The sequence below is a fragment of the Pseudopodoces humilis genome, chromosome 6 (genome assembly GCF_049639895.1).
Source record: "Pseudopodoces humilis isolate 2021_Gansu_Grassland_sample_001 chromosome 6, ASM4963989v1, whole genome shotgun sequence".
NCBI classification, from domain to species: Eukaryota; Metazoa; Chordata; class Aves; order Passeriformes; family Paridae; genus Pseudopodoces; species Pseudopodoces humilis.
In genome coordinates this window covers 70,342,704-70,356,723 of record NC_142205.1, presented here as the reverse complement: position 1 = coordinate 70,356,723, position 14,020 = coordinate 70,342,704, and the positions used below count along the sequence as shown (strand labels likewise).

Here is a 14,020-nt window from a genome sequence, read left to right as displayed (position 1 = left end):
AAGTGCGCGGGATGCTTTGCAAGGAAGCATGCTTGTTCTGCAAAATGCATGTGGACATCTCTAGGAGTTACAGGTGTTGGGAAAAACCACCTTCATTTTACCCCTCTGCCTTGGCAAATTTCTCTCCAATTCAGTTTGTGATTTTCCAGTGCTTTCTGCTTCTCTATTTATTTTCATCATTATTTTTAGATGGGTATTAAATTTATAAATAGTGTCAGAACAGCAAGGTTCTCCTCGTGCCAACAACAGGGTGATTTGAACAGGAGGGGACACAGAACATAAGAATTATGTAAAGAACATTTTGGACCTCAAGGTACATTTGTGTGACATTCTTTTCCACCATAAATAATCTGTCCTTCAATCACAGAGCTATATTACAGAAAGTGCACACGTGTTTAAAAATTACGTTGAAAAATATAAATCACTAAGATGGTTACATAATAGGAGGTGAATTATCTCCTGGTTGAAATCATCTGGAAAACATCTAAATCTCTTGAAATCATTGGCAAATCTTTCAGGGTTAAGTTATTATATTCAGAGTTAACATGATAATATACAGTATTATAAAACCAAGTATTCCTTTATAACCTTTAATTACAGTTCCTTATCTCTAAATTATCCTTGTCCATTTCGAACACCTCTTCCAGAAGGAGGCTGTTTCCTCTCAAGCCTCCTGCTTTTGTGTCATTAAGTTTGCATATTGAAGTTAGTTTAAAAAGGATAAAATACTCCTTCCTCTGTTTCACGCTTCTGGGCCAATGATCATTACTACAACTATGCAGAGACTACAACATAATGATGGTTTATTGCCCAAAATAATGGAATGTGTGCTGCTAAATCCAGCCAGATGATGTACAAAATGACTAAACTGCAATAAAGCGAAACCTGGCGTTAATTAACCTTTTCAACCACCTGCATATTCATCAGCTGTGGCAGGACTTTGGTTCCTCCTAAGCTGCCCTCAGACAATTTCGTTCGCTCCTCTGTTTTAATGAATTTCCAGGCATTGCTCAGAGCAAACACACTACAGGTTGGTGTCAGAGTTCTGTTCCACATCTGCAGGGACAAATCCCCCACGGAACTGGGAGGGACGCAGGAGCCCAGTGCTGGATCTGCAGGGAGCCGTATCCCGCCGGTACCGCGGTGCCATCGGCAGTGCCACCCCGCAGGCACGGGGAGCATCACCAAATCCTACACCAAACAGGTTAAGTGCTAGGCTTCCTTAGAAATCCAGGGAAGGCAGCCAAGCACGTACTTCCTTAAGCTTGGGAGAACTCGTGCTGCAATGCAGAGCTGGCTCTGGGCACAGCTATTAATTATTTCTGATTTTGCTGCTTTGGGAAACCTTTTCTAGGGCCTCATCGTTCACCAGGCTAATACCCTGCGCCACTTGAAGGTGCACACAGCTCTGTTAAAGGACCTAGTGCTAATACCTGCATCCCAGGAAAGGAGAGGTCAGGAAATCAATTCTTACCAAAGGTGTGGCTCAGTGGTTTATCTACCCTTCAGACAACACTGCAGGCTTTCTGCTGTCCTTGTCATAATCAACAAAAGGGAAAAAAAAAATACAACTTGGGGGATTTTTTCATGATCCTAAAAATACCCCTGATGCAGTCAGTGGCCAGTGGCTGCAGCAGCCATTCGCCAAGCACAGTTATGCTGCGCAGCACAGACGCCGTGGCTGTGGGGGCAGTGGGGGATGGCTGGATTCTCCCAGGAAAACACAGCAGCAGCATGGAGAATATAGCACACGTCTCATCTAGTTGCTATGGAGGCTCTGTGCATTTCCTCAGGAAAATTCTGCTGCGATCACAGCAGTTGAACTGACCAGTCAAAATATTTATTTTTTTAAAAATCTGTATCGCTTTCTGTCTCCAGCAAATGTCAAATTTTGCAAAACGAATCCGTGCTCATGAAAGCCACCCAGCTCTGCACAAAGTAGCTTGCCATGGCAGTTTAAGGCTCACATCAGCATTTTAGATTTTACTCAATTCATCCTGCTAAGTCATAGCACTGTACCAAAACATTTTCACAAGTTATCTATTCATAAGCTTTTCCATAAAGAGAAATAGGCATCATTTGGAAAATGACTGGTTTTCCTTTTGCTGTTACATCAAGTTTTGAGGTTCAATGTATATATAATGCAGCAGTGTTGCTTCAGTAACAAGAGGCAACAGCTTCACACTGAATGAGGGTAGGGCCAGATAGAATATTGGTGAGAAATTCTTCCCTGTGAGGGTGGGGAGGCACCAGCACAGATTGCCCAGAGAAGCTGTGGGTGCTTCATCCCTGGAAGTGTCCAAGGCCAGACTGGATGGGGCCCTGAGCACTCAGGGACAGTGGAAGGGGCCCCTGCCTTAAGGAGCCTTCCAACTCAAACCATTCAGTGATTCCATGACTCCTGATAGTAACTAAACAGAGCTAATATTAAATCCACGGACAGCCTGCGGAGAGGCTAAAACAGAGATAACTTGCACTGTTACCTGATTTATCTAAGCGGAACTGAGTCTCCCTGGCCTAGAAATGAGGATGGCAGCAATGATTCCTTTCCTTCAGGCAGCTCTGATGTCCAGCCCCATGTTGATCATCAGCAAAAATAGAAAAGATTTGCTGAGCTTAACTATTCTCCATTCACATATGGGGGCCTTTTGGGAAATCTTAGTTACTGCCTCCTCTTGCTTCAGCAGTGAGACTATAATCAACACAACACACGTGATTTCTTCTCTCCCTGCTGCACTGGTGCCTTTAAAAAGAAATGAAGCAGGGGAACAAGAAGGCTCAAGTGGGTCTCCAGGCAGTCCCCAGTAAATCATGGCCTGAGCAGCGAGGCACGAAGTGGCTTTTGTCTGCTCGAGTCTCCTGTTGCACTGTCAGCCTCACTGGTTTTGAGCAGTGACACGTCTCTGTTGGACATCCTGGCATAGCACAGGCCAGAAGGAGTAAATAATTTAAAGTAAGCTTAAATTATTCAGCCTAAAACAGCTTAGAAAGGCTTGTAGTTATGGTTCTATCGGCTGAAATCATTTTCTACCAGCCTGGGGAAATAAGAGCTACACTCATTTTGGGTGAACACCACTTGTCAATGCTGCCTTATTTTATATACAGGAATGAAGAGAAGGCAGATCTAAATTATCAGGCCAAAAGAAATCCACACCCCTCTTCTCAGGACACGTACAAGAACAACACCACATTAATATCTGCTAAATATGAAACACTGTGAGTTTTTCCTGACCCAGACAGTCAGTCTCACTGGGCTGTTTCAGAACACAGGCAAACAGGGTAACTTTTTAAATCTTGTGTTACTTCCCTCCCTTTTCTCCTTCTCTTCATTCCTATCTTCATCAGGAAAAGATTGTGCTAGAGGACAAAAAGCTGACCTTAAACAGAAATGTATACTCTGAAACCTACTTAGGCTCCCTTGCCTAAAATGTCTCTTTTACAATGCTCTAAGGAGCTAATGAACCTGCTAGATTTTGGGTAGGTTAACATGCTAAATCCTTCATTAGCATCAACAAACAGAAGGTAACTACAAACATCATTTAATTGCAGCCCTTGTTTTCAGTCACCTGCAAAAGGGCAGCTAGCAATTAATCTGTACTGATCTGTAAATGGGATGTCTTAGCATAGGAATGAGTGTTTACATGGTTTTGAAGCAAACTCTGAAAAACTCCAAGTAACACACTAAATCTATTTGCAATATATGGAACTTTCATAAATAATTGGCAAGAGAAAACCCTTAAACAGCACCAAGTCTGTGAACCACCCGAAATTCACTTAATTATATTTGTCAGATTCCAGTAATTCGTATTATATGCTCCAATACTATATATAACTGTGTAAAAGTGGGGAATATCTAATCCTACCTGGACAACCACTTGGACTGAACAGGAAAAAAATATTGATTTTAGCTGTCTAGGGCTAAAAGGATAGGTTGCTAACAGGCACATTCATCAGGATGTAGTTAAGTAAGGAAGAGTTCATCAGACATTCAAACAAAACTACCAGCACTACGAGCTCACAAAAGGAGCTGCTTGAGACTGATCCAGGGAAAGGGAATTCTTTTTCCCAAAACCTTAAGCAGCACCTACATTCTGAAAAGGTAACCCAGAGGTTTTGTGAGCAGAGGCCAGTCAATAAAGTACAACAACCCATGTGATTGCCAGCTGTACTATGGTGCACCATCTCAGGGAATGGCAGCGCTGCCCCGCTCAGGGCCATCCTCGCTGTTCCCACCCTCTGGATGCGCTATAGATTGGCAAATACATCCACCAGGGCATGGCTCCAGCTTTCACCATCGAACTATCAACTCAGAGCTCATATGCCACTCTCACTTCGGGTGCCAAACTTTCCCCAGGAGTTCAGTGGAAAAGCCTGAGGGATTGAATTACAGAAGCCAGACTTCAAAAAGCTCAGCACTCTGCAGTTTAACATCTGACATCCTCATTAAACATTTTTTTAATTGCTTAACACAAAGCTGACCAAACATCACATAATAATTCTTCCAGTGGTGCAGGAAAAGTTGTGAATTTAAAGGACACAAAATATTTTACAAGAAGGCAAACAAAACCACTCCCAAGGCCAGAAAACTTTATCAGGGATGATTTCCTACCATGTGCAAATGCTCTCTCAACTGTTTTTAAGCCTTCCTGCTAAGTTAAATTTGCAGATAGGTGGACAGTCACCGTAGGTAGGTGCTGACATTTCTCCTCTCTCTGGGTTGCTCTTTTAAAAGCTCAGCAGAAGTTCTTCTTACTGATTAAAACAAAGTGAGAGATGGAAACTTGGGCATTTTGGACACTTTCATAACTTGACGAAAACAATCATATAATGAGTTCATGCAGCCATAAAATCCAAAGTGTCTGCCATGACATTGGGTTGCATCCAGCAAGCTTTACAATGCAAAGGGATTTAGCATTCCAGGAACATATTTTCCTCCTCCTGTGTCCAGTGTGTCACACAATAGATCCAACACACCCTGTCAATCTTTTCTCCAGTATTCCAGATATTGATTAATTCAACTTAAACTTGTGAAGAGGCACAGTCACCCACAATACCAAAACCACACTGAGATAAACAATCTGTGTTTTGAAATACTGTCTACATGTGATTTATTAAGATTGAGTTAATCTTGTGTTTCAAAAACTACTAAGGAAATTAAGTCAAATACCACATATAAATCAAGGAATGATTAGATAACAATATAAAGGTGAGAAAATGTGAACTTGAAAATTACTCCTTTCCCATCAGAAGCAAGAGAACAGATCATCAATCTTTCTTCGTTTCAGAACACTGTGTATTTGTGCCCATGCACAAATCACACCCCTCAAACAGGACATGGAGAAAATGAAGCAGCAAGTCCCCATCTATTCTGAAGTGCAACATCATCTAAAGAAGCTCCATTTCACAAGGAAGCAAACTAGTGAGGTGTTCTTTTCATGCCCAGAAATAGCTCTGTAAGGAAAATACAAGCTTGAGATACAGAAGGAAAATGCTCAAAGGGCATCAGGAATAGGCACCTCCTACACAAACACTCCATTATAAAGCACCAAAAAGATTTTTTTTTCATGGCTGGAGAGGCATTTGAAACATCTAGAAATTCTAGTGAATCACAGAGACGTTTGCCAAGGCAACGAACACAACAGAGCAGACAAGACAAATTCAGCGCTAAGGAAAGAACAGTAGGTTAAAGCTGCAATGAACCTTGAAAGCTTCAGTGTACAGAGGTCAAGCAGTGAGAGACTCTTTCCCTTCCTTATCCTGATCCAAACTCCACAGGGATCCCACAGCAGGTTCACACCAGGTGAGAGAGTGGTTGGCATCCATGAACCAACACAGGAGTGACCAAGAACAAAGAGCTGGATCTCTGAGTGACTTCCTCCTCCTCGGGATGCCTTTTTCTAGCACAGCAAGTACTCCTTAGTTCCTCCACGTCCTCCTTCCTCACTGAACTCTGGCCCTTTCCAAAGGGATGAATTTTGGATGGTACAGAGCCAGCGTACCCAACGACAAACACTCGCCAGCAAAATTGCTGGAAATTCAAATGGGCCTGGATCTAAGACAAATCTGACAACATTTTCTATAATTTGAGACGTCTCATTTTCTTCTTTTGTGAAAAAAGGAGATGGGCATGTGAAACAAGGTCTGCTGTTGAGGTAAAACAAAGCAAACTCATTCCCTGTCTCCTGCAGCTCCATGATGGAAGCCACTTACTGCATGTTGACTCTTCCCCCATCCTTGTCCTTCTGCACATACTGCCCAGCAGTAGCTCGGTGTGAGCTTCAGCAATGCTTACGGCTTCAAGGGAAGGACAAAATTCACCTGATGCTATTGGTTCTCAATCTCTTTTAGCAAACAGTGATGAATATTCCAGATGCTGTGGAACATTTTATGCTAACAAGGCTGAACTCACGGCCTTCAAGAAGGTATAAAGGTTTTTAAAACCTTTTAAAAATACTACATAAAGACCCAACTACTGCTAATAGAGACCAGATGTCAAACTCTGTCCTCGTGACTGATGGCAAAATGGTAACAGCCATCAGCTTATCACATCTTTAACATTCAAAAACCAGTTTCATTTGGCAGCAGAACCCATTTTTCTAACAGGTTTTTTAATTTGCGATTTTATTTTATGTCTGTTTCCAAAAATCTTTTCAACACTTGTCACAAGCAGAGACAGGAGGCTGTGTCTGCTTTGAGAAGTACTTTAGACAGGGAGAAGCAAGCGTGAGTTACATAGAGCCGGGGGCTAGGCAGCTGGATTCCCAAGCTGTAATTCCAGCTTTGCTGCTGACTCAGTGAGTGACCATCATGGAATCACCCCGGTTCCCTCTCCTCACTCTGCAAAGGGTGAGCCACAGGCAGCTCTCTCCAAAGACACCGAGAGGCCAGTGGAGCTGGCCCTTATATATCCTGAATTTAGTTAAAATTGAATTAGTCATGCCTAAACTGCAATGAAATCTATGTATTTGGAGCTGCTCACCTCCTGTTTCAGCACCTGGTTTTTAATGCTCTTGATATATTTGGGTATTCACACAACTGTTCAGAAGGTTGGGGGGCTGCTGTGTAACATGTTTACGCACACCTTTTTTTCCACATTGCAAGGTAAGGTTGCACCTGCATAAAAAGGAAAATTTCCAACTTGGATGCAAAATAAGCAGACCTGCCCTTTTGTCAACTGGTTTTTAAAATCAGCTGAGTCAATCTCAGAATGCAGGAGAAGGTCTTCAGCGTGCAAACTCCTTTCCCCTGTTTTTGAGCGTGGAATAATTCTGTTTGTCTTTAAAGAACCACCAAGGATGGCCAAGAGACGATGTGAGCAGCTCGCTGCTGCTGCTGTGACAACATCTCAGAACATTCTGGTGCTACCCCAGCAGCACAGAGGCTGCAGCCACGGTTTGCGGTGCTGCTGCCCCGACCGGCGACACTCACACGGCAAAACACACAAGAGGCACAGGCATTACGAGCCCACACCCTGCGGCACCCCTGGGAGCTTGGAGAAGGGTGGGATGGTACCAACAGCTGCCCAGCATCCTGCCAGAGTGCAAGAGTTAAGGCCATGGCCCTTCATTTATCCTCTTTTGCATAATCAGGATGTTCCAGGGACACAGGAAAAGTTTTTATCACGAGGCCAAAGGAGCGCTTGGTGCACTCGGCACGTACTGGTGCATGGCACATATCCAAATGAGGGTTGGGAAAGACAGCCCACGACACCTGACATGTTCCCCCCATTCCAATGATCCTTCCACAAACAAAATGGATCTCCCTCCTAGGGCAAATCCACTCACTGCAGTGTAAGGCCTTTCAAACAAACCACAAAACCAGATTTCCCCTATGCAGAAACATTTTAAGTACTGAGAGCATTCAAAACCATCTTCATTTGCATTTTGCCTCTTATGGACCCGCACACCTAATTTGTTCCTAGCCTCCATTTTCCAAGAAAGTCAACAAAAACTGGGAGGGCCCCTACTAGGAGATAATCCCATTTCACAGTAAAACCACTTATTGCTCTTCAGGAATTAAAGTGACAGATACATAAATATCTCACAAATACATATCTCACTTAAATCAATGACTAAATAAAAATACTATATGTACCATATATTCTCTATTTGGATTGTTCTGTGTGTATGATGGGTGTGCCTACTTACCCACATATGTGATCTGCTCTACACCCTGCTTTCTGCACAGCACAAGCATGCAGAGATACAGACATAAACAAGTCATTCCTGTGCTGCTGTGTGTCTCCTGCAGCAGGAGCAGGATGGAAAAGCCCAACCTGACCCACCCCCAACCATCTGACTGAAGGCAAGTTTAGGGTGCAGCCAGGCACTTGTTTATGTAACAGCAAGGTACAGCCGCAGTAGAAAGGAGCCAGGAGCAGGGGCTGAATGTTAAAAAGGAGGAAACACACACAACACTGAAGTGTTCTCCCTGTTTTCTAAGCAAAGCCCACTGGTGATCCCTGGATCCAAAAATCTGATTAGGAGCCTGCATCAGCACACATGATTACCAACATGAACACGGCCTGAGCCTGCCTGCTTGCAGCCAGGGATATGCAGCACTCTGGGAAAAGAGATAGCAGAAGGGGCAGTATTAATTCTATCCAGCTTTAATTAAAGTAGTCCAACAGGCATTTGCATCAAACATGTTGAGGAAATAGGATTTGTGAAAATCAGGAAAAAGAACACATGCTGTAATGAAGTAACTGAGATGGGTGCTGGGCAGATAGAAAAAAAAAAGCCCTTCCAGCAAGGACATCCACACATTAAGTACAATTTTTTTAAAAGGCTGTTTTGCAGAGGATTCCACAATCTAAAATGTAATCACAAAAACTACCTTATGCTGCAGTGTCCCATTTAAGGGATTAGGAGAGTAATCACAATCTGCCCCAAGCAGCCCTGCCCAGCATCCAGGCACTGCATACATTAGAAATGACATTCCTGGTTTTTGATAAAGACCATTTGGATGTGACTTAATGAACTCCACAAAGTGAGCCTTTGACAAGTCATGGAGATCCCACCCAGAGGTCCCAAAGGCATCCAACGGCCTCTGTCATTTTATTTAAGCCATGCAGTTGAGAATAGAAAAAGCCCTAAGACTGAATAGAAAACAAATTCAAAACTGTCCAGGTATGCCAAAGGAACAGATGGCTTCTGAATTCTACAGATCTGCCAAAAGGATCTGTAAATTCAAACATTGTATGGCTGAATTCTAGGCTTTTCTTTTTACAAAGATCTGTGTTTACAGGCAATGTAGCAGAAAGGGGTGGGGTGGGGGTGAGGGGGGGAAATTGCCTCCTGATATTTTTCCTTCCAGAGAAATGTATAAAGAATGGATAAAAACACAGTGTCAGGGAATGAGTTGATGCAGATCACAAGCTAGAGAATCCAGACATGGGAGGAAAGAAATGGCAATGAGAAGGCATTAACACAGGCACTTCCAATGCACCACAGTCCTAAAGCCAAGATTAACAGAACCTTCATTTCAGTATTTTCTCCACTTCTGTATTTTCTGTGTCCTTGGAAACTATAGACTGATCTGGCAAACCAATCACCTCCACTGATTTTTTTACTCTCCTCTATTTTTTCATCCCAGACAATGAGAGTTCTCATTCCCTCTAACACAGAAGGAAAACAGTTAATTATAAATGACAAGAATCCTCCCCAAAATCACAACTATCTAAAGAGCTATGCCTTAAGAGAACTAGAAATTGCCATCAGTAACAGAGGCAAACCCGACAGATTGCAGACTTGTGTGCCAGGCCCTACCTAGACAAATACACCTGCAGTGTGCAGTGTAAATACACTGAATCACGGCGGCAAGCCCAGAATCCCTTTCATGACACCCAAAAACTGCAACACAGCTCAGCTGATGCTCCCAGCACCGCAAGGCAGGTCCTACACACAGCGCTGAGCACTGCTGGGGAGGTGGGAAGTGGAGCTAAAAATGGGAAATGGGGGAGAAATGCTGTCGTGAAGCAGAGAAATGCACCTTCACGCTGCAAAGCACAAGCACAGCCACCTCCCTCCCTTGAACTTCTCCAGATCAGCCAGAGGCTTGGAACACCTGGCTGGGAACGACGGCAGGGAGCTCCAGGCCCTTTGGGATGAAGGGAAAGCGGCGTACCGGCTTGCCATCCTTACACGCACGACCCCTGTGTGGCTGTGGGCTGCCATGGCTGGCAGCACTTTAATCCACTGCAGATGGCCTAAGTCCACAGCAGGGCTCAGAGGGAATGGGAAGGGATGCAGAAGGCAAACATTAAGGGAAAGGTTTGGGAAATGAAGGGGACAGCACTGCACGTGGCAGGGAACACCTGTCTGCAAAGTGCCGCACAGCCAGAAGGGTGGGGGGGAAGGGAGAAGGGGGCTGGTTTCCCCCTCGTACCTTGCGTTTCCGATCAGCCCTAGAGATTTTCCGCTGCCTTTTCCTTTCCTTCTCAAGGTTTCTCTCCCTCTCTTCGATTTCAGACTCCCGAACTTTTTTAATGGAAGCGGCTGCGTGAGCCATTTTGGCGAGGAAAACACCAGCTCCAAGGAAGCTCTTCCCAGCACACGCGGGTATCCAGGTGATTTATTTTTTCCGCAAGGGCACTGGCTACGAGCCAGAAGTTCACGGCGTAATCCACTCTTCTTCCTCCGGCACCCCAGGAAAGGTCAGGGCTCTGCCCCAGCCCCTGCTGCTGCACCCATAGCTCGGGAGAGCCGCGGCCGCACACGCAGCGTGCCAAAGTGCCCGCAGCCACACACAGAAGCGGGCAGAAAATACCTCCTAGCAGGCTGGAAACCCTTCAGCTTGGCTCTGGCTGCAAGAGAAGGCGGGCTTCAGACTCAGCTGGGAAGGAGAAAAAAAAAAAAAACCAACCCAGGGAGGGAAAAAAAAAATTGGAAAAGAAAAATCGGCTTTTAAACACACATCACCAAATTGGGAAGGTCTTTTGGGATCCCTCCAGAGAGGCTGCGTCTTCTGGCTGGGAGGAGGGCTCCACTTCAGCATCCCCAGCGAGAGGGGGAGGGGGCAGCTCCCGTCAGCTTCTCACATCGCCTTTACACAGGGTGAGAAGAAAATGGTGCAGTCTGACTTAGTGACTTGCTGCTGCGACCGGCTGTGCCGGAGCCCGGCACACGCCTTCCTGCTCCTCTCCTCCTCACGATCCTCCCTCACTGCCGAGGCGGTCCGCAGGAAGCCGGGAGGAAAAGGTGCGGGGCTGGGAGAGCCCAGGCTCAGCCTGCTCACCTGCAGGCAGCAGGAGAGACGCCTGGAAAGGGCTGGCAATGCTCAAGTCCTCATTGTGCCCCTCCGCAGCCACGTGAGGCTGCATCAGGAGAGCTGCATTCAGCAGCGAACAGAACGCAGCGAGGAGGGACAGCACACAGCACGCAGTGTAATCCGGGCTCAGCCTGCCCCGCTCGGCTCAACCCCACCAAAGGAAAAATCGTACCACCAGGGGTGCTGCTTGTTATTTTTTTCAACCCCAAAAGATGCTCTGAGGCGCTTCCTAAAACAACTTCTGAAGGCCCGCCTTGAAGATGGACAGTGCTTCTCCCTCCGGACCAAAAATATGTTGTTACTTAGTAGCCCTCACTCCCCAAATACCGTGTGGGTTTGGAACACTAATTACTGGTGTTAATATCCGAGGCAGATGGGTCTGTCTTTTCCTCACTGCTTATCCCCCTGCTACACCAGCACATCAAAGTTCTACTCCTGCCTCTCTGGATAACTCTTACCATGATTAGCATCAAGATTTTATTCGTCAGAACAGGACATAGGCAGATCAAAATAGACTTTGCATTAGTTGCTAGCAGACAACTGATGCCATTTCAGCTCCCTCCAACACCACTGCTCCTCTTCAGGCAGGTGCTGAGGAGAGGCAGGATGTGACTCCCCAGTGCAGCAGAATCATCTGTATCCCTGGCTTAGTCACCACCCCAGAGTCACAGGGACACGGCAGCTCACTGACACCAGCGCTAAACCCCACCAAATCCAAGAAACAATTCCCAAAGCCAAGTTTCCCCCTGCAATACATTCCCTGGTGTCAGGGAATTGTACTGACCAAGCACCGTGAATTCCCCTGTAACAGCCCCACCACATGAGTGACAGACATCCTGAGCACTCTGCAGCTCACAGACCAGCCTGAATTCCCCCCTCACACTGCCGTGGTACCCAGAGATCTCAGTGGCCTCCAGTTCATGCAAAGCAGGACCATTTATTGTCACCATGGAGCTGCTCCTCATTGATGACTTCTGTCGTTACTATAAGGTTTCACTTGGAGAATATCACGGACCAAATTTTTACAATGGATTATATATCAAAACTACAAAGCACTATAAAAGCATCTTTAAAACAGGGATCTATTTTGTATTGGAGCCAGTGATCTGTGCATTCAATCAAAAACACATTTCCCTAGTGGAAGGAGGCATGGGAAGCAGCAGGGCAGGGAGTGCCAGCCAAGCTTTTTCTGGCTCCTCTCTTTCTACAGGCTCTTTCTCCCAGTTGTTCCCATTTGTGGAAAACTAGGCTACACAAAGCTAAGGGCTAAATCACAAGTGGCTGCAGCAACAGCCACCAGAACAGTGAGACAGGTGGAGGCACTCGGGGAATAAAATAAAGGGGGAAACTGGAATCCCTGATAGGACTGCCATGCCTTGTCTTCTTCACATTGCATGAACGCCACAGGTGCCATCACTTGTAAACCAGAAAATAACAGCTGGTAGTCTAGAACTGAACTTTCTTGATAGCTTTCCAATCTTTTCATGGCATCTTAAGAAGTTTGAAGGTAAGACCAAGTCACAAGCCACCCCACTTAAAAATCCCAGTCTTAGGATTTCCCAGGATCATGGTTCAAGGTGTCTAAGCCACTAAATGCTTAAATCCTGAGGCATGGTGCACACAGTAGGGTTTGAGACACAGGAGGGATTATGGCAGTCATTATTACTAAACAATTTAATATTATTAAACAATCATCTTTTGATGATTGATACATGCAGATACATCACCTCAGTAACAAATAATTTTTCTTTCAGAAAACTTGCTTAGAAGTTAACCAAGATCTTGATGTACTTTCTCACCCATGGTATACGAGTAAAATATCAGACACTGGAACCAAACAACTGGTGCCCAGCAAAATCAAACTAAATAGAAAATATTCTTTACAGGATTACTGGTAAAGAAGAACTTCAGGTCAGCTCTGTGAGTTCACTACTATGTTCCACAAATATTTTCTCCCTAACCTTAAAGAGATATAAAAGTAATTCATAATTTTGTGGCCAAAAAAATAAAAAAGAAGGAATAAAAGTTACTTCTGATAGATTACTTTGGAAAGAACATAACTTGTCTGGGGAGAAGGACATAAAGTATGTATCAATATTTGACACAGCTTATGTCCCTGCAGGAAAGAAGTGTTCCAAGACAGATTTTCCTAAAAAGAAGTAGAAACAGTCTTGTCATCGCATTGCCTATACAGATCCTAACAAAAACAAATCCTTCTGCAGACATCAGTCTGAAGATTACATTTTCAAGTAAAAATGGAGACTGAGCGATTTCCCCCTAAACATAGAAATGTATTATGGAGGTGCTACATCAGAAAAGCAGAATACACAGAGATGCTGTCACAAACAGTGTGTGGGAGGGGAGTGGGAGAGTGGGCAGATGCACAATAACAGAAGAACACAGTTCCAGAGAAAGGGTGAGTTTTCTCTGAAATGCATGTGTCATCCTCAGCTTAGAATGTAGAAATACAGAACTTGTGAGATTCAACAAATTCCCATTTGGGATAATAAAGCTTACAAAGCTTCCAAGGCTTCAACCTGCACAGAGCCCTGTGTGATCTGTGAACAGACTCCAAGTGATGAACCTCACCCAAGATGGGGATGCTTAACTGGGGCTCCAGCTGTTGCCTGCTCACAAACTGGGCATAAAGCATCAGCTTCCTGACCTGACCTGCTGATTTCACAGTCTCCAGGTTATTTTCCCTGACCTGGCCCACCAGCTGAGACACTCAGCACCAGCACTGCAGTGGCCA

At 44.9% G+C, this 14,020-nt stretch overlaps 1 protein-coding gene across 8 annotated transcripts in view; it reads right to left on the bottom strand.

Moving 5' to 3' along the window:
- The window catches only part of ANK2 (ankyrin 2), a 274,114-nt gene that overhangs the window by 135,963 nt on the left and 124,131 nt on the right, over positions 1–14,020 (bottom strand). For 2 of the 8 annotated variants that reach the window (XM_088055989.1, XM_088055996.1), the window contains exon 1: positions 10,387–11,149. The exons of the other annotated variants lie outside the window; for them this stretch is intronic. In XM_088055989.1, the coding sequence (XP_087912115.1) occupies positions 10,387–10,509 (123 nt within the window). In that variant the 5' untranslated portion in view covers positions 10,510–11,149. Of the gene's footprint in view, positions 1–10,386; positions 11,150–14,020 lie in introns of those variants that run through there. 8 annotated transcript variants of the gene reach the window in all.